The sequence below is a fragment of the Gobio gobio genome (assembly GCF_949357685.1).
Source record: "Gobio gobio genome assembly, chromosome: 25".
Lineage (NCBI taxonomy): Eukaryota > Metazoa > Chordata > Actinopteri > Cypriniformes > Gobionidae > Gobio > Gobio gobio.
Window position 1 is genome coordinate 3,327,883 of NC_137121.1, and position 27,763 is coordinate 3,355,645.

Below are 27,763 nucleotides of genomic sequence, written 5' to 3' on the forward strand. Positions count from 1 at the left end.
ACATTAATTTAATTAATCTTTTAATTTAATTAAACTTTTTTGTGCTGCACAACTGAGCTTTATACGGTTAAAATTAAAACAAGAAGAAAATTTGTAATTTATGACTTAAAAAAAAAAGTTTTGATAATGTATTATCACATTAGTGTTAGTATTATTATTACACTGAGATGTGTCTAAATTCAACTGTACAACAGTGATATTTGTCAAGATAAACCGCACTTTTATTTTGACGGGTTGCCATGAAGACCTTTGAGTTTCTGTGTGTTTATGACGGTAGTTTTTCTCAAATGAAACGGTAAAAGGCTCATGAAGTGACTCTCAGTGGCTCTGGAGATGACGTTTGTGCGTTCATTCATATGAGACGGCAGAGATGGAAACGTGACCGTCACGCACCATTCTGAGTGTGTGTGTGTGTGTGTGTGTGAGGTAAACCGCGCGTCTACGGCGTTCGTTCGCACAGACACGCAGGACTCGTATTTAAATATTTTAGCGGTTTAATATTCACACACACTCGCCTGAATCACCAGATGTGTTCTCAGGTACTGATTGATTTAATGTGAATCTGTACTCTGTAGTATCGACGTAATTCGGTCAGTGCCCTTAAAAGTACACAGTTCAGTACTCAACCCTAGTTACGATACCCAAATTATGATTTTTGATACGATACTAGACTAAAATACCTCGATGCCGATACTAAATCGATACCACGGCAAAACAGCTAAAACAGTAAAAGTAAAATATGACAACTCACAATTCGTTGTTTTATCAATTAAATAAAAAAAACAACAACTAAAAACTCACATGACCAACATGTTCCTGCCCTGCGTTTTGACCATTCCCTCCCCTTTATTTAAAACTAATAATAATAATAATAATAATAATTGCATGCCAGTGTGAACGTCCTTACAGAGATGTTTGGGTACCGTTCACATTTTAACCGATATCTGCACCGATACTGGTATCTGTAATTCGGTACCCAACGGTACCTTTTTTCGGTACTTTAGGGATGTTTACATCAATAACTGTAGGGCTGCACAATTAATCGAATTTGTAATCGTGATTACAATTATGGATGCCACAATTATGTAATCGTTCAATAAAACATAAATCGCAATTACAAAAAAAGTTATACAAGTTATATTATTCTGTGTAGTTAATTTTTTCTTTCTTTCAACAGGTTATCTTAAGTTTTTTCCCCTCATTGTTTTTATTTTTAACATTAAATAAAAAAGTAAAAATATTCATGGTATTATAAAGAAACCAAACCAATGTATATTTGACTTTTGAGGCTTAATGCTATAGAATAATCGTAATTAATAAATCGCAATTACCATTTCAAGGGAATAATTGACAATTATGATTTTTGTCATAATCGTGCAACCCATTATCAATCATGCTAACATTCAGTAACCTTTCACTATTGACCAAAGTCTTATTTCATGGTCGCCGAACACGAGGGGCGGGGTGGCATATTTTCAGCCAAAAACGGAAAAAATTTAATTTTCGGCAGCTGAAATTTCACTGCATCCCTAATTTGAGTGTGTTAAAGTGATGTTATAAAGCTACTATGAGACACTTGTTCACACCGCAGTGAGCGAGATCATATCCGGCGGTAAAACATTGCACTCTGGGTAAATCAACAACACCAGATTTACACAATAAGACCAACTGTGTTGAGCTGGAGAACAATGATGAGTTTCTGTCCATCAATGACCCAAACAGTGTCTAATAAAACACATCAGATATTAAAGCGGCGCTAGTGTTTCCATGGTTACTAAAAATCGTACATATTGTGCCTTTAACTACATTAGTTATGAACTAACAATGACCAATACTTCTACAGCATTATTAACCTCAACATTACGTTTTATTTACATAAACAATGTATTTTTATTCATTAACAAGCAGTAAAAATATGCTCATTGTTAGCTAACCATTCGTTAGCTTCAATCGTTTTGAAAGCGTAATGCAAATATGAAAAGCTCTTGCCTCGTGTGAGCTTCATAAACACTGCACTAGTTGACTTTAAGCCGCAGTAGATGCGATGGACCAATAACCCAGAAGCCCATCCATTACACAGCTCTCCACAGAGCTCAGGGAGCCTCGGGGCATCTAAACAGAGACGTCGCTAACAACTCCACAGCCTCCGACTGCAAGGCATGCTGGTTCGGCTGTTATTGCTCATTCCCGTGACCCTCTCCGGAGGCGCATTCACACTTTCCTCCGGCTTATTTTCTGCATTTGTCAAACGGAGACACGGAAGCATCAGGACTGGAGGTACAGCGAGACGGATGGAGAAGCGAAGAGACCGGGAACACATTTGATGTGGTGTAAACTAGCGCTAACTGAGCTAATGGAACGAGTGGGCGACACCTTTTGACCTCGCAGGATATTCTCAGGTCAAGTAACAGCCAGTGTTATTGACCCCGCTAAAACACAACCTGAATTGTGAGGTTAAAGAGTTAGTTCACCCAAAAATGAAAATTGTGTCATTAATTACTGACCCTCATGTGGTTGGACACCCGTCAGACCTCCGTTCATCTTCAGACACAAATGAAGATATTTTAGTGTAAATCTGATGCTCTGAAAGGCCTCCATTGGCTCAACTTTACACTCTCAAGACCCTTAAAAGACACTAAAGACGTCGATACAAAGTCCATCTCACTACAGTGGTTCTACAATAACTTTATGAAGACGAGAATAGTTTTTGTGCGCAAAAAACCCTAAATAACGACTTATATAGTGATGACGATTTCAAAACAAGGCATCATGAAGCTTCGAAGCGTTATGAATCAGTGAGTCGATTCATGATTCGGATCGTGTGTCAAACCGCCAAACTGCTGAAAATTGACGATTCAAACTGCTGAATCGACTCACTGATTCATAACGCTCCAAACCGCTGAATCGACTCACTGATTCATAACGCTCCAAACCGCTGAATCGACTCACTGATTCATAACGCTTCAAACCGCTGAATCGACTCACTGATTCATAACGCTTCAAACCGCTGAATCGACTCACTGATTCATAACGCTTCAAACTGCTGAATCGACTCACTGATTCATAACGCTTCAAACTGCTGAATCGACTCACTGATTCATAACGCTTCAAACTGCTGAATCGACTCACTGATTCATAACGCTCCAAACCGCTGAATCGACTCACTGATTCATAACGCTTCAAACCGCTGAATCGACTCACTGATTCATAACGCTTCAAACTGCTGAATCGACTCACTGATTCATAACGCTTCAAACCGCTGAATCGACTCACTGATTCATAACGCTTCAAACTGCTGAATCGACTCACTGATTCATAACGCTTCAAACTGCTGAATCGACTCACTGATTCATAACGCTTCGAAGCTTCATGATGCCGTGTTTTGAAATCGTCATCACTATACAAGTCATTATTTAGGGTTTTTTTGCGCACAAAAACTATTCTCGCCGATTCATAAAGTTATTGTAGAACCACTGTAGTGAGATGGACTTTGTAACTTTAGTCTTTAGTGTCTTTTAAGGGTCTTGAGAGTGTAAAGTTGAGCCAATGGAGGCCTTTCAGAGCATCAGATTTACACTAAAATATCTTCATTTGTGTCTGAAGATGAACGGAGGTCTGACGGGTGTCCAACCACATGAGGCTCAGTCATTAATGACAGAATTTTCATTTTTGGGTGAACTAACCCTTTAATTGCCTATAAATGCCCACTAGTCTATAAAGAATAAAACTCGGCCCGGGGGGAAATGTTTGACGGAAACTTCCACAGAAAACAACATGCATATGAACTTCAGAGGACGAGGAAAGAAAAACAGAGAGAGGCTTTATCAAACTGCAAATGTCTGGGTTTTGTTTGTTTGCAGCACAAACACAAGCAGGCGGCTAATGTCAGTCCTGACGCTTAAATCCACAATTTGGCACACGTCCTCGATGAAAAACATCAGTTTTTATGGGAGAAAAAGCATTGCGTAATGAGGCAAACAGCAGCGTTTCTGTCAGTCACCTGCACCGACTCAAGCCAAGCTGGAATTAATGTCCAGGGAGCGAAACAAAGCAAATAGAAGCGTGTTCTCTCTAGTGTGCACTTTTTTAGATGACTAACAAGCACAAAACAGTCTTGATTATTAATGTATACACACAATGCTGCGAGCGTTTGAAATAGGGCTGTGTATTGCCAAGAATCTGGCGATACGATACGCATCACGATACAGGGGTTACGATACGATAAATTGTTATTTATTGCGATATTGTAAGAAAGGCAAAATATTGCAATGTTTCTTTTTTTTTAGTAGAAAGAACTAATTTAAAAGAATAAAGCACACAACCATATGTATAAAACCTAACAAGTAACTATTTTAATTAATGAATAGAGTATCATTTATAATCACTAATTACTATTTTGTGCAATCTATAGTAAAGTGCAGGATATAGCGTTTTTTAATTTCTAAACCATTTAACAACTGAATGACTGTTTGTTTTATATGTAATACTGTAAAGCTGTTTGCTTTAGAGCCGTCTATTGTATAAAGTGCTGTTTAAATACTGAACTGCAGAGCTGGTGCATCGCTATCATCATCGAAACGCTTCTCAGCAGCGCGGATGACGTGGGGATGTTAAGCGATCTCTCAGATTCAATGCGTTTTCCCGAGTATTGGATTTTAACTTGGCCTATATTGCGAACAAAATGACTCTTGTCGATTTCTTTAGTGGCTTCTTTATAGCTGAAGCCAAAATGAGTCCACACTTCAGCGGAATAATTCTATCGTCTGGTGAGATGGGTTTGCTAATGCTAACACTAGCGATGCACGCACCCTCACCATGCGCATCAGTTACGATCTGAGATAAACACTTGGGTTTTATACAGTCTGTGGTTTAAACCGAACACAAAGCCACGAATCTTGGATGTAAATATATAAATATCGATACAGTGTTTTTGAGAATCGATACAGTATCTCCAAACATAATATTGCGTTATTCACGTGTATCGATATTTTCGTACACCCCTAGTATTAAAGAGGTGATGAATTGAGAAATCAACTTTCCTTTGAGCCTTTGATATATATAAAAGTTTGTGATATAAGAATATCCTGTAGGTTTCAGAGCTGAAAACGTCCTTGTTAGTCAAAGATAAGCTTTTATTGACACCAGGCCCAGAAAACGAGAGATCTCAGAATATGTCGACCATTGAAATCATCAAACACTGAAACAACGCCTTAAGCCCCGCCCACCGACTCGCGAAGCTAAACGGGTCGAGCAATAAACATGCGGTTCCAGCTCACGTGTGTAAGACATTGCGCATTTGTTCGCTTCATTTCACCGCGGATTCGTTTGTAAACAAGACACAGGTGGAGACTGGATTTGCCGACATATTGAGATTAAAACACAATGCTGTGCTTCTGGATCCGACAGGAACGCTGCAACACACTGATGTGAGTAACATATGTGTTTATATGTGTTAGTATTGTCATTGTTACAGATCGTTTGATATCTATTGATTACACACCTTAGCACGCGGTCACAGGCTGGAGAAGCTGTTATTGGTTCATTCGTGATCAGACTCGGACTTGTAACGCCAGCTCGCAAAGCCCAACTTCCCGGAGCTATGTGTTTTTCAGACGGGCTATCAAAGCGTATCACCGGCCTGCCGACTGGCTATCTTAAATAGTGAAATAACGGTGTGTGTGTGTACGGTTCGCGGTTATATCCACCGATCGGGCAGGCCAAGTAATACAAAAATATAATTCCAATCAATCGCGGAGATGAGAGATGAATCATTGTGTGTGTTTGATAAAGATATTTCGCGAGTCCTGTGAGTGTTTCTCCAGACGCTTTCAAAACAATCCCCACATGTACTGAGAGGAGCTAAAGCTCATTAAATATGCAAATCTTATCCAATCCTAGCCGTGGGCGTTTACTTCCAAGTCTTCAGTGCGGCACGCCCATCAAAACCGAGTGTTTTTCAGAGAGCCTCAAAACCAGGGCAGAAAATAGTCTATTATTTAGCCTATTACCACGCCAACGTCATAAGTTGACCTCAGACAACAGTATAAACAAATAAAAAAGCCAGTTCATGACCCCTTTGAACATCCTCGCTAGCCGACAGATATCACAGAAATAAGCGTCCTGAGAAAATTATATTATCATCCACTATCGATCTCCACTTACACTGAATGCAGAATCATTATTGCACTTTGGTGATTTCCTAGTTATGTTTTGTTTTAACGTTTTAACCAGGATACTTGTCCGTCGGGCAAGTAAAATTATTTTGCCCCTTCAAAAAATCCACTTGTCCCGGACAAGCGTTAATGTCGAGCCCTGATAACAGCGATGAAATGTTTAACTCGGCCCTTACCGTCCTCCGTTTCCTGCCAGACGATGCCCTCCAGGTTGACGCTGGTTCCCGGTTCACAAGGGCCCAGACACTCGGGCTCGGTGGCCAGAGCCACGTCTGAGGTGTTGACGGCCACAGAGCGCGTGCGGACCATGATCTGCTCACACGGCGAGGAGATGGAGTCGCTGTGGGCCGCGGGTGCCAGGAGGTGGAGCGGTGGTGGAGCCGGCGTGGACACCGGAGACTCCATCTGTGGGGAGATTTCAGAAGGGATTGGGTTAGCTGGTGATGACCACACCATCATAGGACCGAATCAAAGCACAGTTTGTAAACCTGCTGGAGGAATCACACCTGCAGGAACATTTCAAAGCAATACATTATGTATGGTGACGATTAATAACCCTTAATGTGACACGCCCAAACCTCTTAGTGCTAAAACACAGAGTAAATGCTCCCCGAATTGAGTTAAAAGACTTGGAACAACACTTTATAAAATATAATATAATGCATAATACATATGTTAAGTTAAATTAACCATCAGTTGTAATATTGGTGAATATATATATATAATTATGTTTTTTTTTTACTTTTTTTATATAAAATATTTGTATATGTAAATAAAATGGAATATAATAAAAATATAATATTAAAATGTATAAATAAAACTAAATTAGTTTGTAATAAATGTATACAATTCTTCAGTGATTGTTAATGTAGTAATTTGTTACTAGTTATTGTACATACAATATTACATTATATATATATATACACATTATATAATAATAACAACATTTTATCACAAATATAAACAATATTTTATAAAACCACTGATGTGCATTATCTACATATCATTCAAGTTAGCAGTATTAAGACGTTTGTAGGCATATATTTAAATAAAATATTAAAAATAAAATATTAATGTATAAATAAAACAAAATTAATTAGGCTAATTTGTAATAAATATATAAAATACTTCAGTGAAGGCTAATGTAATAATTTGTTACTAGTTATTGTACATTAATTATTAAATTATATATATATATATGATATATAATAATATTTTATCACAAATATAAACAATATTTCATAAAACTACTGATGTGCATTATCTACATTTAATTCATGTATAAAATGATTGCAGTATTAAGACGTTTGTAGCCCTATATTTAAATTAAATTAAATATATTAAAAACTAAATATTAATGTATAAATAAAACAAAATTAATTCATTTGTAATAAATATTTACAATTCTTCAGTGATTGCTAATGTAATAATTTGTTACTAGTTATTGTACATAAAATATTAAATTATTTATATATATATGATATAATAATATTTTGTCACAAAAATAAACAATATTTTATAAAATTAGGACTACTGATGTGCAGTATCAACATTTAATTCCAGTGCTTTATAAAATGATAGCAGTATTAGGACGTTTGCAGGCCTGTGAAACATGAATCAGTGTTTCATCAAGAATTATTCATTAACATTAATATCAAGTAAGGTAAAAGTAATAAAAGCCGGCCAAGTAACCCAATTACAGTGAGTGTAAACAGACAGCTGTGAAAGCACAAGCTGACATTACACTCAATGTCAAACCTCTGAGGTCAATTATAGCAATTATCAGACTGGCACGGGTGAAGTGTGTGAGAGCGCCTGGGCTTATTTAACCTTACGCCAAGAACCATTAGCGCTCTGTGATTATTACTCGAGGCCAGCGATGCTTAAGAGCACGGCTTCATAAAGAGCCGCCGCCGCTTCGTGCCATTCGATTTCACAAACAAATACAGCACCAGACACATGAGCCGATTTCATAAATCTAATTATGGGCTTTTGTTGAATTGAATTAAAGCTTTTTGGTGGGTGACAAAGAATTAAAAGCTAAAGCTGTGAGATAAATGTGTCAGCTTCATTGAAAACAGACCTTAAACTACTCCACAGTAATTAGTCCGAATCTCTGTTGACGTTGCGTGCTCTTGGGTTTGCTGGAGAATCGATTGGGATCAAGGGTTTGGCTGACTTTCTGACCCAACAACGTCTTGGCAGATCAGACCAAATAAAAAACAAAGGCCTTTCTTTTACAAGATGATGTCCCCAGTGTGTGTATGTGAAGTTTTAGCTCAAAATACCGCACAGATCATGTTTTATAGCCACTTTTTGTGTGTGCGTCCCTTTAAATGCAAATGAGCTGGAGCTCCGGCCCCCTTTCAAGAAGAGGGCGGAGCTTCAAGAGCTTATTCAACAACATGTCAGAAACTAAGTGTTCAGTTTGAACCGGACTCGGACAATAATGCCTAGAGCCAGAGAATATCTGCTGTACAGAGGTAGAACAGTATCGTTTAGTTTAATTACGGTTATAACTTATGTTGTCGTCTTGCTTTTATCCACTATTAGTACAGGTCTGTTGTAGCGGAGCCTGTCCGATTGACGGCTAAAACTTTACTGAGGAGTAAGATAAAGCTAAAAAAAAAAAAGATAAAGCGTCTGTTTTCAGTCCAGAAAGTCACTGTAAGAGCTGAATAAAACACAAGTGCGCATTATAAATGATAAATAAACAATCTCTCCCTTACATTATCATCAGCAAACACAGCGAATTACACACAAAACACTCCTTAAACTAACAGTAAAAACACACACACACACACACCTCACGCCTTTTCAGGGGTGCTTAACAAACTGTAGTGTTGTCAAAAGTACAGACAAGTTGAAAAATCTCAACTTTGCCGTCACTTCGCGCCGCGTTAACCAATCAGGAGCCTGCTTGCTGCGGTCACATGGTGATAAACTAATGGCAACTCAATATAGCGGATGAGAAACCCAGCGTAATTTAAAAATATTACCGTTATTGTGTTACAAAATGTATTGGATTCAAAATGTTCAGGCGTCCAACTAGACACGAATTTGACGCTCTATTCGCGTTTGGTGTAAACGCAGCATTAGTGTCGTCTTTTTTCGTCAATGATATTGCATGATGATATAGTCCCAGTTATCGTTTAAGGACGTTTGTGTCTTCTCTTCTTAGTCATGGAAGAGAAGGTCGTCAAACATTTTCCGTCATATTTTCGTTAACGGATTAACACTGCTTTGTACTAGCGATGCTCATTTGTTGCGATTTCTCATGAGGCTGTGTGAGCCTCAACCACGCAACCATGTTACCGTCAGTACATTATATATTATATTATTATTCACTATCAATCGCCACTTACACTAAATTACATTTTGGTGACCTACCGGTGTTAATTTTGACAGCAAATTTTGATTTAGTTTTAGTCCACTAAAATCTAGTTAGTTAAATTGTAATGCATTAATTGAGCATTTAAGCATCGACTGTTACTAGAGTACAAGACAAAACTGACATTTAAACACAATTGTCAGTTCATAATTGTTACACAATTGTCAAAAGAACTGACAAAATGTAAAATGTGTACCTTGAATGCAATGTAAGTCGCTTTGGATAAAAGCGTCTGCCAAATGCATAAATGTAAATGTAAATAATTGTGTTTTTGACCGTTCAAGCGCAAAAATACACGAAAGAGCTCAATTCACTTTTTATGTTCGTTTTTTGTAAAACATCTATATAGTTTTTATATTGTTGTATTTCAGTTTTGGGTTAAGTTTATTATTTTTATTTCAATTAACATTTATTTAATTTCAAGTAATGAATGTGTTTTAATGGTTTTAGTGAACTATTATAACCCTGATACTTTATTGAATAATGTGTGTCAGATACTGTTCTTAGTCTTTCCTCCTGACTATGAATTAAATGGGAATAAAATTAAATGCAGTTTATTGTGTAAACGTACATATAATGCGTGACCTTTAATTATAAACAAGCTGGAAATACACCAGGACTCTTATTTTGTAATGCCTTAATATTGCAGTTTAGATGAGGGAGATAAAATATGCATAGCTATAACCGTCTAAATCATATGACTATATAAACATGGTACAGTAAACTTTGTGATTATTCCTCAGCATTAGTTCATAAATATGTCATAAATGTGTGTTATTGATTGATTTGCGTGAGCCTGTAGAAGTGCCGTGTTTTCCCGCCGTAGATCCGCACGTGAGCTCATCTGTTACACAGGACATCAGTTCTGACGGGATCTCTTCCCTAATCGTCCCTCCATAACATTTTCATCTTGTTTTTATTCGCTGACGAGAATGACAGTAGATTTTCGTTAGGGCTGTGCGATATTGAAGAAAAAATGCGATATTCGATATGCGATACGATATTGCTTTATAATATCTATTTAAATTATATTATATTTAAAAAAACTGAGAATGATACCATTTATGTGTTTCACATTCTTTCTAGGAAAAGAAAGCATTGACAGTTCGAGTGTGTAACAAGACACGGAAAAAAGAACGGCTTGTGCGCACATTTTGGTGTGTGTGTCAGACAGCGCGAGACTGCGAGGAGTTGTTTTCCGCAAGTTATCGCGTTTAATAACTCTTTCTAACGTCAAGCAAGTCACATAAGTAACAGTTGTGTGCCCAGTCTATGTTATATGCGTTGACCTAAAACTAGGGCTGTCAAAAGATTAATCGCATCCAAAATAAAAGTTTGTGTTTGCATAATATATGTGTTAATTATTATTTATATATAAATACACACACAAGCATGTATATATTTAAGAAAAAAATATTATTTTTATATATAAAACATTTATATTTATATATATATTATATAAATGTATATCCATGCAAATATTTCTTAAATATATACATGAATGTGTGTGTATTTATATATAAATAATAATTAACACACATATATAATGTAAACACAAACTTTTATTTTGGATGCGATTAATCGCGATTAATCTTTTGACAGCCCTACCTAAAACATAAAATCTTCACAATGTTGAAGTAGCCTATTAAAATCATTCAGATATTGCGTGCCCTTGCGATATGCATATTGCGATATGTACATTTGCGATATTTCGATATATTGCGCAGCCCTAATTTTCGTCATAGTTTTTATTTAGTATTCTCGTTTTCGTCAGAGAAAAAAAAAGGTGGTTGACGAATAAATGAACACTGGCCCCTAGTTATTTCTGGTTATTGGTGTTTTAATCAGGATCCTCGTCCGGTCAGGCAAGTATAATTCTCTTTCACTTGCTCCTTCAGCGCGTTGAGCGCTGTGAAAGACGAGGATTGAAGAGGACAAGAGCAAGACGTGTGTGGATGTTAACGACTGCAGAAACATTTGTTGCCATCGTGACTCACAGCTTGTTCTCCGAGCAGCTCCAGGCTGAACCCAGGCTGTAATTGATAAAGCAGCTGGCGTTCGCAATGCCAAGGTCATGGATTTGATTCCCAGGGAATGCCTGAACTGATTAAATGAATGCAATGCATGTTGCTTTGGAGAAGAGCATCCGCCAAACGCATGAATATAAATGAAGTGGGTTCTAATGCATTTCTGTGTTCAGTGGTATCAGATTCAGCGCGGCTAATTGCTCCTAAAACCATCATCTCGCTGAATCAACACTCCCTCTGAATTTACAGTCTTGTTACGAAGATTTCACAAGACCGCAGCGTTTGCGCGGGAACAGCGGAGTCACGCTGACCTTTTTAAGACCTTTTTAAGACCTATTTAAAGGAAATGCAGTCACAAAATTACTTGCAAAGTAAATTAATTTATTCAAATTGAACAAATCGATAATCTCGTATCGATAAACTTGCACTTCCCCATAGCGCAATCCCACCAGGATTTCGCAATATTTTTTTGTGATGATTTAGATTTTGTGTTGGTAATTTCCAGAAATTTGGCATAATTAGGATACTACATTTACTATATTACGTATTATATTAGATGCACAGTAGTCACACACGACAATAGAACAAACCAAATGCATAAATCTTGTTTATTTTGGCATCTTGCCAGTATTTTGCGGTGAAATTACAAATTATGCAGGGTCTCAAAAAAATGCATTGTTGATTATTCATTGTATTTAGTAATCGCGGAAATGCGAAAAACTATTTAGACTATTTAGCTGAAGAATAAAATCCATTTTATGTGTCTGTGGTACAATCCGAAAGAGACTTAATAACACAAAAGCTGATTAGCTGCAATATAAGTTACATATTAGTCTCATTTGTAGTCGTAATACAGCAAATTATATTTGGACTAGCAAAAGAAAGAACTACAACAAAACTTTCAATGAGCAATGGAGGTAGTGTTACAAGGACGTTGGAAAAGTAAGACCTGTTTAAAATTATTTAAGACCTAGAACAGAATAATTCCAGAAATTTAATTTAATTTAATTTTGCAATTCTAGACATTTTAAGACCCAGCGGAAACCCTGCAGATGGAAAAGACTTGCCAGTAACAACACAACAACAACGAGCTCTTCAAATCCAAACAAATGGCACAATAATCCAGTGCTCACTAGGGATAGGTATCAAGAACCGGTTCCAAATTGCCCAGAACCGGTGATTCGGTAAGAAAATCGCATTTCGATTGCGCTTATCGTTTACTGTGCGCGCACTTTACTGTGACACACACACATGCGCACAGAACGGCTTCTCATAGGGAATGTATAGTGCGTGATAATGAGGTTCTCTTCCTCGTCTTTTTGCACACGTGAATGGACAAATACACACAAAAACGTCAAAATCCTCTCGTAAACACAGTCGGTTATGTCGTTGACGGCAGAATTTCTTGATGCGTCTCTATGATAACGTTAATCAAACAACAAAAGATGAGAAAATGTACTTGCTGTTCTAGACAGAATTAAAGAATAAAATTCAAACGATACCCAACCCTAGTGCTCCCCATCTACACAATACAATACACTTCACGTTACGAATGAAAACATTGCAATACATCACAATATTATTATATATTGTAGTGTTAACGAAAATCAATATTGAAAAATGTTTTTTTTTCCCCATGACTAATGGTGTGCACACAAAAAGCGAAGCGAAGATTTGCATCGTGTTACTAGCGGGATTACTTGTTTTTCGTGTTATCGGCTGATATTATATCGGTACCATAACGATTATCGGCTGATATTATATCGGTACCAAATCGGTTATCAGCCGATATTATATCGGTAGGTTATCGGCTGATAATATATCGTACCATATCGGTTATCGGCTGATAATATTTCAGTACCATAACGGTTATCGGCTGATATTATATCGGTAGGTTATCGGCTGATAATATATCATACCATATCGGTTACAGGCTGATAATATATTGGTACCATTTTGGTTATTGGCTGATAATATATTGGTACCATATTGGTTATCGGCAGATAATATATTGGTACCATATCGGTTATCGGCTGATAATATATTGGTACCATATCGGTTATCGGCTGACAATATATTGGTACCATATCGGTTATCGGCTGATAATATATTGGTACCATATCGGTTATCGGCTGATAATATATTGGCACCATATCAGTTATCAGCTGATAATATATCGGTTGGTTATCGGCTGATAATATATTGGTACTATATCGGTTATCGGCTGATAATATATTGGCACCATATCGGTTATCGGCTGACAATATAACGGCACCATATCGGTTATCGGCTGATAATATATCGGTAGGTTATCGGCTGATAATATATTGGTACCATATCAGTTATCGGCTGATAATATATTGGTACTATATCGGTTATCGGCTGATAATATATTGGCACCATATCAGTTATCGGCTGATAATATATTGGTACCATATCGGTTATTGGCTGATAATCTATTGGTACCATATCGGTTATCGGCTGATAATATATTGGTACCATATCGGTTATCGGCTGATAATATATTGGCACCATATCAGTTATCGGCTGATAATATATCTAGGGCTGTAATCTCCCAGTCGATTAGTCGATTATTGGTTGATACGTTCTGGCTCGACCAAAATTTTGATTGGTCGATTTTTTGCAGCGTTCATTTAATTAGTTTTTGCCACGTTCATTTAATCAGTTTTGCCGCGCCGCGGCAGGTGGAAAGCACTAATTGCTAATGGGGGTGTTTTCAGAGCACCCCTGTTTCACAGGTATCAGTCTGCCTTCAGAACACCCCCATTGTTTCCACTTCTTTTGGATTAGCCCAACCAACTGGCGAAGAGAAGTCTCTCGCCGGTCCTTTGTTTTTCATTCCCCGCTGGCTCAAACGCACACCCATAGCGGTAAACTTGAGGAACGCCCATCAACATACACATGAGGGGAAGCGTCACAACACCACGCTTCAGTCGTGCCGCAAAAGTGGATCTGTACTGTCCGTTTTGCCGCGTTCATTTCATCAGTTTTGCCGCGTTCATTTCATCAGTTTTGCCGCGCCGCGTTCATTTCATCAGGTGGAAAGCACTTATTGCTAATGGGGGTGTTTTCAGAGCACCCGTGTTTCACAGGTAACAGTCTGTCTTCAGAACACCCCCCTTGTTTTCACTTTTGGATTAGCCCAACCCACTGGAGAAGAGAGACAGATTGAAGAAGGCTAGTTTTCTGTAACTTATATTATTTATTTAATTGTGAGAGCGTTTTTTCTGCTCTTGATCTGGCTTGTTTAATAAATATTCATTTTTTATTAAAGTGGACGTGCCTTTTGTGTTTAAGAGTAAAAGCTTTAAGTTAATAGTCTATTCGTGTCTCAGCCGCGAAGCTGAGCTCAGCTCCTGTTCGAGCTGCACAGAGCGGCTGAAATTATACTGTCTGTCAGTTATTATAATACATATGACAAAAACAATTGTCTAAATTATGTTGCATATTCCTCAAAAGTTCTTGTGATGATATTTAGTTGACAATAGTACTATATTTTGGGAAATCATAGGCTATGATATTGCGCAGGTGCACGTGATGCAGCGCTGTCAGAGCCGACAGACTCGTGTGTCAGACTCATTTCAGTGCAAAATAATCAGCTCAAAAACTATTTAATATACTGCAAATAGCCTACTAGTTTTTTATGTTTATTTATAATTCATTTATGCAGACAACAAGGCTACCAAGTACTGCGCACAGTGCGCAGCTAATTAATTTAACTTTTTTTTTCCTAACGTCATTTTTAGTCGATTTTTAGTCGAAAATTTCAGGACTTCAGTCGACCAAGATTTTCTTTGGTTGATTACAGCCCTAAATATATCGGTAGGTTATCGGCTGATAATATATCGGTAGGTTATCGGCTGATAATATATCGGTACCATATCGGTTATCGGCAGATAATATATTGGTAGGTTATCGGCTGATAATATATCGGTAGGTTATCGGCTGATAATATATCGGTAGGTTATCGGCTGATAATATATCGGTACCATATCGGTTATCGGCAGATAATATATTGGTAGGTTATCGGCTGATAATATATTGGTACTATATCGGTTAGTTTTATTTCTCTGAAAAGGGTCAGTACTGAATATTTGCTTATTGCACTGGGGAAAATGTATTTAATATAATATTAATGTATTTTATTTTGTATAAAAATTAAACCAGTAAGTTTTAAGTGCTACAAGTGAATTTAGCATCACAACACTATAATGTACAGTACATGAGAAATGGATATAAATTCTGAGATTAGCAAAGAATTTCATTTAACAGAAAAAAAAATAGCTCATGCAGTATTGAGCAAAAGCAGTACACGGATATACTGTATGATTGTGTCAACACAGCGGAGAGACCACCAAACGCAAGAGAGAAACACATGCCGCTAAACCCAAACAGCCTCTCGAGTCGCACAGCGTGAGGTGGAATGACTTGAGGGGAAAAAACGCTCTGGAAACAAGAGCTAAATTAATACAGAACCTCAGAGGGAGAGACAGCGAGGTTCAACAAAAACAACGCTTGCTTCCTGGCTCGGTTTCTCATTTGTGGTCTGAAGCACACCATTAGCGGTTCTGAGCTCGTTTTCTTTTAGTTTCCCTCCAAGTTTGGCGTACACTAACCCTGCTCCGAGTCCTGCTCTGCGGTTAACACAAGATTGAGTTTTTCAAACAACTGACAAACCAAGCCAAAAAAACAAACCATGCACGTTTTTTCCCCCCCTCCACAGCCATCGTTTTTCTGAAAATATCATTTAAATCATCCCGAAACTACATCATAATCTGGACCGACGACAAGCTTTACTTATCAAGTACAATTGAGTGAAACGAATACCTCCACAGGAAAGAAACACGACCTGCCTCTTCAGAGCGCGATGGGCGACCCAAGCGAGAGTGACACCCGAGAGGACGCTTGTAAAAGGACCTTTCCTTGCCAATGGAGAAGAACTAGGGGGATCCCGCTCGGCTCTGGGAAGCATCAGGCAACCTTAAAACGGATAACATTTCAGCTGTGCACATGATCTCTGCAAACCCTTCGAGGAGGACGACGAAACAACGAAGTCTGGGAAGGAAGACTGGAAGAACCAAATCTCACCCAGTGGTACTACAAAATTAGGCCCGGTCGGGTCAGTGGTTCACATTTTTACTTGACCTGCCAAAATTTGCACTGGCCTTCCACAAAAAAAGTAATTGTTTTTGTCTCGTGTAACATTCTAATAAATAAAGTTGTTTATGACAACAACCATTTTGATACCACAGCAAAAACTACAGGACTAAGTAATATACAGTTAGTGTACATTGGGAAGCCATAATGCCAGAATAAAGGCTGAATACAAACAAAAGAATAATGAAGATTGTGAGAACAATAGAAACATGAATGGAGCAGTTATCCTCGCCAGACATTAGACAGCAAGTGTGTGTTTACAGGGCAATACAATATTGTATTAGCATCTTGTCAGCCTTCTCTAAAAACTCACATGAACATGTGCCGCGCCCCAAATCGCCTACTTATATAACCCTCTACGCACACCTTGGCAATAGAATCGCCATTGTACATTTTTATCTTTATTATATGATCTTATATTTATACTTATTATTAAACAATACTACTAATTATACACTGTAAAAAAAAAATCAGGTCTCCAATTGAACATTTTCTAGTGACGGATCACATCTAATTTTTTTAGTTGGCCAAATTTAATTTCTTGAATTTTAATTGAATTAAATTGCATCAATTCACAGAAATTTTGATGTGATCGGTCTCTAGAAAATATTCAATTGGAGACCTGAATTTTTTTACAGTGTACTACTAATAACAATATACAACGCACTAGGGCTGCAACGACGCGTCGACGTCGTCGATGACGTCGACTACGAAAATACGTCGACGTGCGTGAAATGCGTCGACGCGTCGGCGGCACATTATTTACGTTCTAGAATGGAACAGAAGATCTAGAATAATGGCAGCTTCTGCTCCCGGGCATAGTGAAAATGATCATTTATCATATAAAGCCAGACCGCGACATTCAAAAGTGTGGGAGTACTTTAAACAGAAGCCGAATAAAACTGTGCTTTGTTCGCTCTGTAACGCCGGTTTCACACTGCACGCGGTGACAGAGCAGAAGCTGAGCGCGTGGAGAGCGGGAGCTTTCACACTGCAGTCAGTGTTGCCAAGTCCGTTTTTTTCCGCGGAATTGGGCTACTTCTACACTGTTGCCGCAGGCTGTGTCTCATGTCCGCGGGTTGAAGCAAAAAAACACACATATTTAACCCCCCGAACGCGATGTTTACCAGAGAACCTCCCCGAAACGCGATTGGGCTTGTTTTGGGCTAGTTTTGAGTAATGAATGGGCGGGTTTTGTTTTGTAAACCTGGCAACCCTTCCAGTGTTCTCTCGCGCAGCTGAACCGTGGCGCGTGTATTGCAACATACGGTCACATTTTCCGGGGTTCTTCTCCGACCCCAGTACGTTTCGTGCTTTTATTTATTATGGGCTGCATATATCTCCTGTATATGCGACCTGGTTCCCCTCTGTCCCAAACACATATGCATAATAACATGCTGTATACAGGTAGTTTACATGATTAAAGTAACATTACAGTTAAGATATGCCTCTAGCTTTAATCATTTAAATGTGTCTTTGAAGTTTGGGCAAAAACTTCTGGCAGCTTTAGTCGTTGTTTATGCACATGTATCTTCAAAATAGACGACTAGTTATACATTAACACTATGCTGAAAGCTCCTGTATGTGAACCTTTTGCAGATAAATACAAGTGCATTTTCGTTTACTACTGACACAAATCAATAAGTAAATCATACTCAACTACTATAGTAAACAACTTTTCCTAATTAGGCCTACTCTGTATACATTTTATGATGAATAGTATCATTATATATTATGTTTAAAAAGCTTCTTGTGTTCATATATTTCATTATAAAATGGCATAATATGTACACTACCTTCCTGAAATACAATTAATATTGTCATCATTCATTGATTTCATGTTAAAATAATATACAAATTCACTACCCTCTTTGAAATACAATAATCAGTAAAAAAGAATAATAAGATTAATCTGGAAAAATAATCGTTAGATTAGTCGACTAATCGAAAAAATAATCGTTAGATTAGTCGACAGAAAAAATAATCGTTAGTTGCAGCTCTACAACGCACTAAGGATTGATGAGCTGCTGGGTTCATGAATATTAAATCACGTTGACAGCATTCGCTCAAACTGATTTGCTGAAATCAAAACAGGGACAGGAAAAGATGAGCGCCAGCCAATGAGATTGCCGTTTGCGCATTAGCTCCGCCCACTACCGGAAAAAAACCCCAGCATATCTTCTGCTTGTTCTTAAAAGCTGAATAATTCCAAATGAACTCCGTTATTTGGACAGGAAAATACAACAAAGAATATTGTTAACATGTATCGCGTCAATTTTGCGTGGTATGTAAGACTCTCACGTGTGATAAACGCGCTCAGCAAAGCGATGGAGTTCTTCACACTAGAGTTTACGGTACGTCAGATGAGCTGATCTGAAATCGTATAGATCGCTTGACGAGAGCGAAACTCCAAGCGCTCATTCAGAGTGTTCAGCGAGTAAAAATATATTCATGCTAAACTTATTCTTAGCCTCTAACACACACACTGGCGAGTAAAATCGAAGAATTTATTTGCCAATGGCTAATGATAGATATGATTTAATCGCCCAGAGTGACGATTTACTCGCATATGCGAGTGTTTTACTCGCATTGTAGATGATTGTTATACTACGACCTAAAAGTATGTGCTCTTTATGTGAAGAAAAAGTACATACTTTTGAGTGTGTAGCAGAAGATTAGGCAAGCTTTGGGATGCACTACTTCGATCTTTAACGAACATCATCATCATTTAAACTGCTGTCAATCATTACAGTTCAAATCCTCCACTTTCAGTTTCATTTCCTACCGTTTCGGAGAGAAATGTATTGATCTGATCTGTAGGTCTTTAATGCAGAGACTCTCCTCATGTGTTTGCAGTTTAAATATAATGATGCATTAAAAGTTAATAACCAAACGTATCATTACAAAAGTTCTCAATGCTACTGCAGATTAAATATAATGTGGATAACACTGAATAAACATCTTTTCGTCAGGTTAAATATTAATAATTGATCACTCAAACCCCTTTATCTAAACCTCTCTACTTGACCGTGAGACTCTCACATCCGCCATGTTTGTAGTTTTTAAACACTTTTTATCCGCGTTTGTAGTTCTAACGGAATCCTCGTCCAACGCGCAATGGATTGTGGGTAATATTAGCCGTTACAGTGTGGAAATAGCAGACCATCCAGGACCATCTTTGGAATACTTTATTCAACACACTACGATTTGGGACGTACTAATTATATCGTCGAATACTATTTACACAGACGCATCATATTTTTATATATTTTAAATATATATTTTAAATTTTAGTTTTTATGTTTGTGCTTATAAATCTCTTATAACAAGTATTTGTCTTTTGTTTGATCATCATTAATGACACAAGGGAATATTAGGAATATTAGGCTGCTGTCACTTTAAGAGCGAATGCACGGATCCAATATACTTTCTCATCTGCTTACGTTCACAATCGACTGCGTTTTTGGCGATACTCGCCAAGATGGGCATTATTCTTATCGTCAAGACATTAGGCTGAGGTAACATGTCTCCAAAATCAAAATGTGCCTCGGCCCCTAGCTGAGGAAAATCCCATCTGTTAAACGAGCGTCACACATTAACTTGAGCTGCATTCCCACCACAAGCGTGAGCAAGACGGCGATGGAAATAACAGATGCCTCGTGCTCAGAGAGAAAAGTAACGTCTAGCCACAACATAATGACCACAGAGGTGGGTGTGCTCATGACTTCAGGGAAAAGACCCAAGAGCGCCTGCCAAGACAAGCTGAAGCACCTTCGAGACGCGCTCTGTGGTCGAAAACACGGGATATTTCCCTCCTGCGATAAGAACACAAACGGACAGAACTGACATATGGAAGCAAGAGGGAAATAACAAATGCAACTTGTATATGTGTCAAAATATTATTTAAACGAACACAATAAACACGTATAATATATACAACACATACAATATCAAAAAAACAAAACAGTAAACATTTTAAATGCTATTTATAAGCTTTTATTTGGGTGTGTATGATATTAAAATTCGTTTAAAACTCTAATGTATTTTGTCAAAATATTATTTAAACAAAAAAATAAACAAATATAATATATAATACACATCAAATATATAAACAATAAAACTGTAAACATTTTAAATACTATTTATACGCTTTTATTTGGGAGTGTATGATATTAAAATTTGTTTAAAACTCTAATGTATTTTGTCAAAATATTATTTAAACGAAAACAATAAACACGTATAATAAATAATACACATACAATATATAAAAAAAAAAACAGTAAACATTTTAAATGCTATTTATAAGCTTTTATTTGGGAGTGTATGATATTAAAATTCGTTTAAAACTCTAATGTATTTTGTCAAAATGTTATTTAAACAAAAACAATAAAACAATATAGTATATAATACACATAAATTATAAAAAAATTAAACAGTAAACATTTTAAATGCTATTTATATGCTTTTATTTGGGTGTATGATATTAAAATTTGTTTAAAACTCTAATGTATTTTGTCAAAATATTATTTACATGAACACAATAAACACGTATAATATATAATACACATACAATATCAAAAAAAAAAACAGTAAACATTTTAAATGCCATTTATAAGCTTTTATTTGGGAGTGTATGATATCAAAATTCAAGCCAACATGACATTGCTTAGATTAAAATAGTTTCTAAAATATGTTTTATTATAATAATAAATTCTAATAATTTTTTAAAATATTAACTTTAGTGAGAGTTAAAATTAATCCAATTAAAATAGATTAAATTTGATATTGATAAATTACACGGAAAAAAAAAATTAGCAACATTGGCTGATAACCGATATGGTTCCGATATATCGCTACTTTTATTAATAAAACAAACTAATATAATACATAATACACATGAAATAATAAAATATAACAGTAAACACTAAAATCTATCATTTTAAATGCTACAAGCTTTTATTTGGGAATATTAGATTAGAATAATTTGAAATTCTTTAATATTTTCTCTGAATGTCATTTGAACAATAAAATAATATTTATGACAAAATAAAACAGTAAATGCTAAAATACAAAATTTAAGAGTACACAACATTAAAGTTATAGTCATTACAATAATGCTAATGAACAGACTATCTATCATTTTTTAAATAAATATTTGATATAATAAAAGCGTTTATTTATAAAAATATAAAATAAAATGAATATTTCTCTAAAATATTTTTTTTTTTAGATTTGGTACAGATTTAATTGAACAGTTTTCAAATTACCATTAAATGGTTGATGGTATTAAAATAATAATATATAAAATATTATCTGATATTGATAAAAATCTGCAATATTGGCTGATAACTGATATGGTTATTATGATATATCGCTACTATTATTACTAAAATAATGAAACTAATATAATATATAAAACACACAAAATATAAAACAGTAAACACTAAAATCTAAGATTTTAAATGCTACAAGCTTTTATTTGGGAATATTAGATTAGAATAAGAAATTCTTTAATATTTTGTATGAATATCATTTGAACAAAGTTATATTCATAACAAAATAAAATTGTCTAAAAAAATAAAACCGTAAACGCTAAAATACAAAGTTTAAGAGTGCACAACAATAAAGTTGCAGTTATTACAATAATGCTAAAATTGTATTTATAATATTTTATATAATAATGAATATTTGCTAAATACTACAATAAAAAGTTGCTACAAGTGAATTTAACATCAACATTATAATGTAAAGTATATGAGAAAATTCATTTAATTTAACAGTTTTTAAATATTAACTTTAGTGAGTGTTAAAATTAATCCAATTAAAATCAATATATCAAATATATACATATCAAATATTATCTGATACGGAAAAATTACAACTACAAAAAATGCAATACCGCGCAAAATATTTGCACACTTTTTTTAAGTACATCCAAGTCAAATGCTGCAAAAGCAAAACATTAAAAGGAACCACAATTATCGAAACGTTAAACAGGCCAAAAGTAAGGAGCAATGCTTTAACCCAATCAATCAGGCGGTTTCAGCGCGTCGACAGAGTTCAGCAAACGTCCCGTCATGTTTAGATGTACCTCACTCTAACAGGCCTCACAGGTTAGCGTCGCTAATCTCAGCTATGTAAACAACACACTGGAGGGCGAAAGAGAAACAACACGCAAAGACAGAGGTGTTAGGAGACTTTAAACATCCTCTTGTCAGCCTCACATCCTGAATGAAAGAATCGTAGAGAAAAACCTGCATTCCACTGCATGAGAAAACAAAGTCTGCTAGCCAATCAACGGCTGAAAAACAAACGGAGAAAGAGCCGCGGCAAACCAAAACACTTCAGCACTGCCAGACAAAACACGCCGGCCATGCCATGTTGTTTCGCGGGGGCCTGTTTTCTTTAAAGGTGTCAGATTCAGGAGCACGTGGTTCCAAGTCAAAAGTGGATAACGGATTAAAAAAGGCCAAATGATTGGCGTAGTTAGCAGGTAATGTGACTAGTGTTTATTCAGCTGTTTATCCCACTCGGAAAGGCACCAATAATTCCTCCGCTCCAGCATCCAGGCACTGAATCCGGTAATATCTCTAAGGTCATAAAACAAATGGGGCTCTAACTGCCCGGGCCTATAATTAGACAGCAGGGGTGACTAAAAATCTGATTCATGGAAACCAAAAACTGCCTGTAATTTGAGTTCGACTGGCCTCTGGAACCTGCTCCACTGGCCACATTTGAGGCACTAAATTGGTACGTACAGAGATGTCAACCATTGGCCTGACCACTGGGGGCAGTGGGAACGAAAGCGCCCTCGTGCAACCATCTCACGCATGCCCTAGATGAGCATCTCACAAACATCCTCAGGAGACTTGGAGAAGAACAGGCATTAACTCTTAAGGGTCTGCTCATGTGACATGCTCGGACATTTGTGCTTTTTTCAGTTACTTATAAACATATTAAAGGGTTAGTTCACCCAAAAATGTAAATTCTGTCATTAATTCCTCACCCTCATGTGGTTGGACACCCGTCAGACCTCCGTTCATCTTCAGACACAAATGAAGATATTTTAGTGTAAAGCTGATGCTGAGAAAGGCTTCAGATAGGCCTCCATTGGCATTCAGTACATTTACACTCACAAGACCCATAAAAGGCTCTAAAAACGCCGTTACAAAGTCCATCTCACCACAGTGACTCTACAATAATCTTACGATGCGACGACAATAGTTTTTGTGCGCAAAAAAAAATCTAAATAACACCTTTATCCAACTTGTTCTTGTCTTCCGTGTGTGTCTCCACGACGCATGCGCGAGAATATGAGCAGATCCGGCGTTCGGGAATCCATGAAATGCTCACTTTAGCCCCATTTTGAGAACTACGCCGAGACCTAAAGCACGATCAATGTAGAATTCAACAGCTTAGACACGCGCGTCTTCATCTGCTCGTAAACAAATCTCTTCTGGGTCATGTGTCCGAACGCCGGATCTGCTCATATTCTCACGCATGCGTCGTGGAGACTCACACGGAAGACAAGAACAAGCTGGATAAAGGCGTTATTTAGATTTTTTTTTGCGCACAAAAACTATTGTCGTCGCATCGTAAAATTATTGTAGAGTCACTGTGGTGAGATGGACTTTGTAACAACGGCAGCTTTTTCTGCCTGTTATTTCATATGTCAGGCCTTCAAAGGCTCAAAAACACAAAGACAAACCTCAAGGGAAAACAAAAACACGAGCAAAGGAAACATTTGCGAACCGAAAACAGCATCTTCAAACGACGAAAGCAACAAAAATGCCTTGAACCACAAGGAAAAAGGTGCGAGTAAAAGAGCAAAGAGAGGAAAACAAACGACAGCCACCGCATTAAGAGTGTGATCTAGTACACAGACCTTCATAACCCACATTCAGACACACGTCTCATCTCAGGACGTCATCTGCCATACTGTACGCCTGCCTGCCTTTCCTGTAGTGCCACATTCATTTTGTTCACCTCAGAATGAGTAATCTGCCATCTTTTACTCGCCCTCATGTTGTTACCCATTCACCTTTATATATTCGGCACCACAAAACATGATATTTTGAAGAATGTTTCAGCTGGTTCATACGATGAAAGTCAATGGGAACAAAACAACACTGGACTGAAAGATCTAGATATAATCTGTATAAGTGGAGCGCACTAAAGCCGCCTCTCAAAATTCAGCACTCACGACCAACTCAACGTCAGTGGTTTGGTGATATGTTGGCTAAATGTGTGACGTGCACTGCTTATAGGTTCACTACACGCTAGTGTAACGGTACACGTATTCGTACCGAACCGTTTCGGCACGGGGCTTTAGGTTTGGTGCACGCGTGTTTCCAAATGCAATCTTTAACCGTTCACAGTCGGCTTTAAGCGCGGAACACACTTCAATCGGAGTTCCCACATGAACATATTAAGTATTCAGTTCATTTTATCACGAAATTCAAACGATAAATGCTGTTTTGACGCTCTTTAATGTGGCATGACTGATCACTGTTCAAGCGGCGCGTGTGAACGCGATCGATCATCTCTTCCAAAAGAATAAACATGAATGAACATCTGAAGGTATGCTTAGGCTACATTACAACTCGCTGTCATGTATATATGTGGTGTAATCGCTCAATCAGTGTTTCAACGGCAGAAAGACCTCAATATAACTGCTGTAAACTAAACAATGTGATGTAGCATCACATTTACCGCAGGAGTCCTTCAGTGTCCACAGCTGTGAGTTCACTAGAGAAATCAACTCTTTCACTAAATATATGCACTATATTAGCCTATATTCATTATATTAGCCGTTTTATTCATTTTATTAGCCGTTATATTCATTATATTAGCCTATATGTTCATTATATTAGTCTAAATATTCATTATATTAGCCGTTATATTTATTAGATTAGCCTATATATTCATTATATTAATCTATATATTCATTATATTAGCCGTTATATTCATTATATTAGCCTATATGTTCATTATATTAGTCTAAATATTCATTATATTAGCCATTATATTTATTACATTAGCCTATATATTCATTATATTACTCTATATATTCATTATATTAACCTATATGTTCATTATATTAGCCGTTATATTCATTATATTAGCCTATATGTTCATTATATTAGTCTATATTTTCATTAAATTAGCTGTTATATATTCATTATATTAGTCTATATATTCATTATATTAGTCGATATATTCATTATATTCTTCTTAACCTGTTAGTGATGTCTTGATTATTTAATGTATGTTTAAATAAACCTGTCATGAAAATGACACACACTGTGTATAAATGATTATATTTCAACTACGAATTGTAATTTATATTAATAATATTCTACTCTATTAATATTGATTTTATTAGTAATAAATAAATCTTCCTCAGTTTTGATCAATTGTTCACTTGTTTGGGAAGTGTTTGTCATGTTTTGACGATAAAGGATAGTTTAAAACCACAGTTAAAGGGTTAGTTCACCCAAAAATGTAAATTCTGTCATTAATGACTGACCCTCATGTGGTTGGACACCCGTCAGACCTCCGTTCATCTTCAGACACAAATGAAGATATTTTAGTGTAAATCTGATGCTCTGAAAGGCCTCCATTGGCTCAATGGCACTTTACACTCTCAAGACCCTTAAAAGACACTAAAGACTAAAGTTACAAAGTCCATCTCACTACAGTGGCTCTACAATAACTTTATGAATCGGCGAGAATAGTTTTTGTGCGCAAAAAAACCCCTAAATAACGACTTATATAGTGATGACGATTTCAAAACACGGCCTCATGAAGCTTCGAAGCGTTATGAATCAGTGAGTCGATTCATGATTCGGATCGCGTGTCAAACTGCTGAAATTTGGCGATTCAAACTGCTGAATCGACTCACTGATTCATAACGCTTCAAACCGCTGAATCGACTCACTGATTCATAACGCTTCGAAGCTTCATGATGCTTTGTTTTGAAATCGTCATCACTATAGAAGTCGTTATTTAGGGTTTTTTGCGCACAAAAACTATTGTCGCCGATTCATAAAGTTATTGTAGAGCCACTGTAGTGAGATGGACTTTGTAACGACGTCTTTAGTGTCTTTTAAGGGTCTTGAGAGTGTAAAGTTGAGCCAATGGAGGCCTTTCAGAGCATCAGATTTACACTAAAATATCTTCATTTGTGTCTGAAGATGAACGGAGGTCTGACGGGTGTCCAACCACATGAGGGTGAGGAATTAATGACAGAATTTACATTTTTGGGTGAACTAACCCTTTAACTATGTGTTTTGTACATCTTTCACTCAGGAGCAAAAATATGTCTAAAGAAATAAAGATTTTACATTTGTCGTGCTAATTATCGATATCGACTGATATGGATTTGGCCCATATCGCCCAGCCCTACTTGGGTTAGTAAAATAACGAAATGATGCCTGTACAGTGTTTCCCCTACCATTGTTTTGGGGGGAGGCGCCCCGCCCTCCCAAAACAACCCCCGCCCCCCCCTGAATGAATGGCAAAAATTATTTTATCGGTTTAAAAATAAAAATGATCATTACGGTCGACAATAAGAATTGCCCGATGGTCCACGTGCCAGCGTGAAAGACACTCGGGCCAATGCTGCATCTTAACGGAAACTGATCATTTGCGCATTTTTAAGCCTTGCCAATTTAAATATTCAAGCGCTCATAGACGAGAAAGTGTCTCTCAGTTTGATACTCGCGAAGCGCAGCAACACAACACTCACACACGGCCACGCGTCTCACAGCGCGCGAATATTCACACAAAATTATATCAAAATGACTGTCTTGTTGAGTATCATCGTAAACATAGTCGGTTAAGTCTTTTAAATGAACGTAAACATGAAATTTGCCAGTCACCGCCAGCATTTATGGTCATTTTCACAAGTTTTAATGGTCCACAGAATATCTAAACATGAAATATATCAAAAGAAAGAAAATACCCACTGTTTTATTCCAGCTTCATACATT

The 27,763-nt window shown here is 36.8% G+C and overlaps 1 protein-coding gene across 4 annotated transcripts in view; it reads right to left on the reverse strand.

The window, feature by feature from the left end:
• znf609a (zinc finger protein 609a) overlaps window positions 1–27,763 on the reverse strand; it is a 188,607-nt gene that overhangs the window by 43,181 nt on the left and 117,663 nt on the right. For all 4 annotated transcript variants that reach the window (XM_079810168.1, XM_079810169.1, XM_079810170.1 and 1 more), the window contains one exon: window positions 6,350–6,578. In XM_079810168.1, the coding sequence (XP_079666294.1) occupies window positions 6,350–6,578 (229 nt within the window). The remainder of the gene's footprint in view (window positions 1–6,349; window positions 6,579–27,763) is intronic.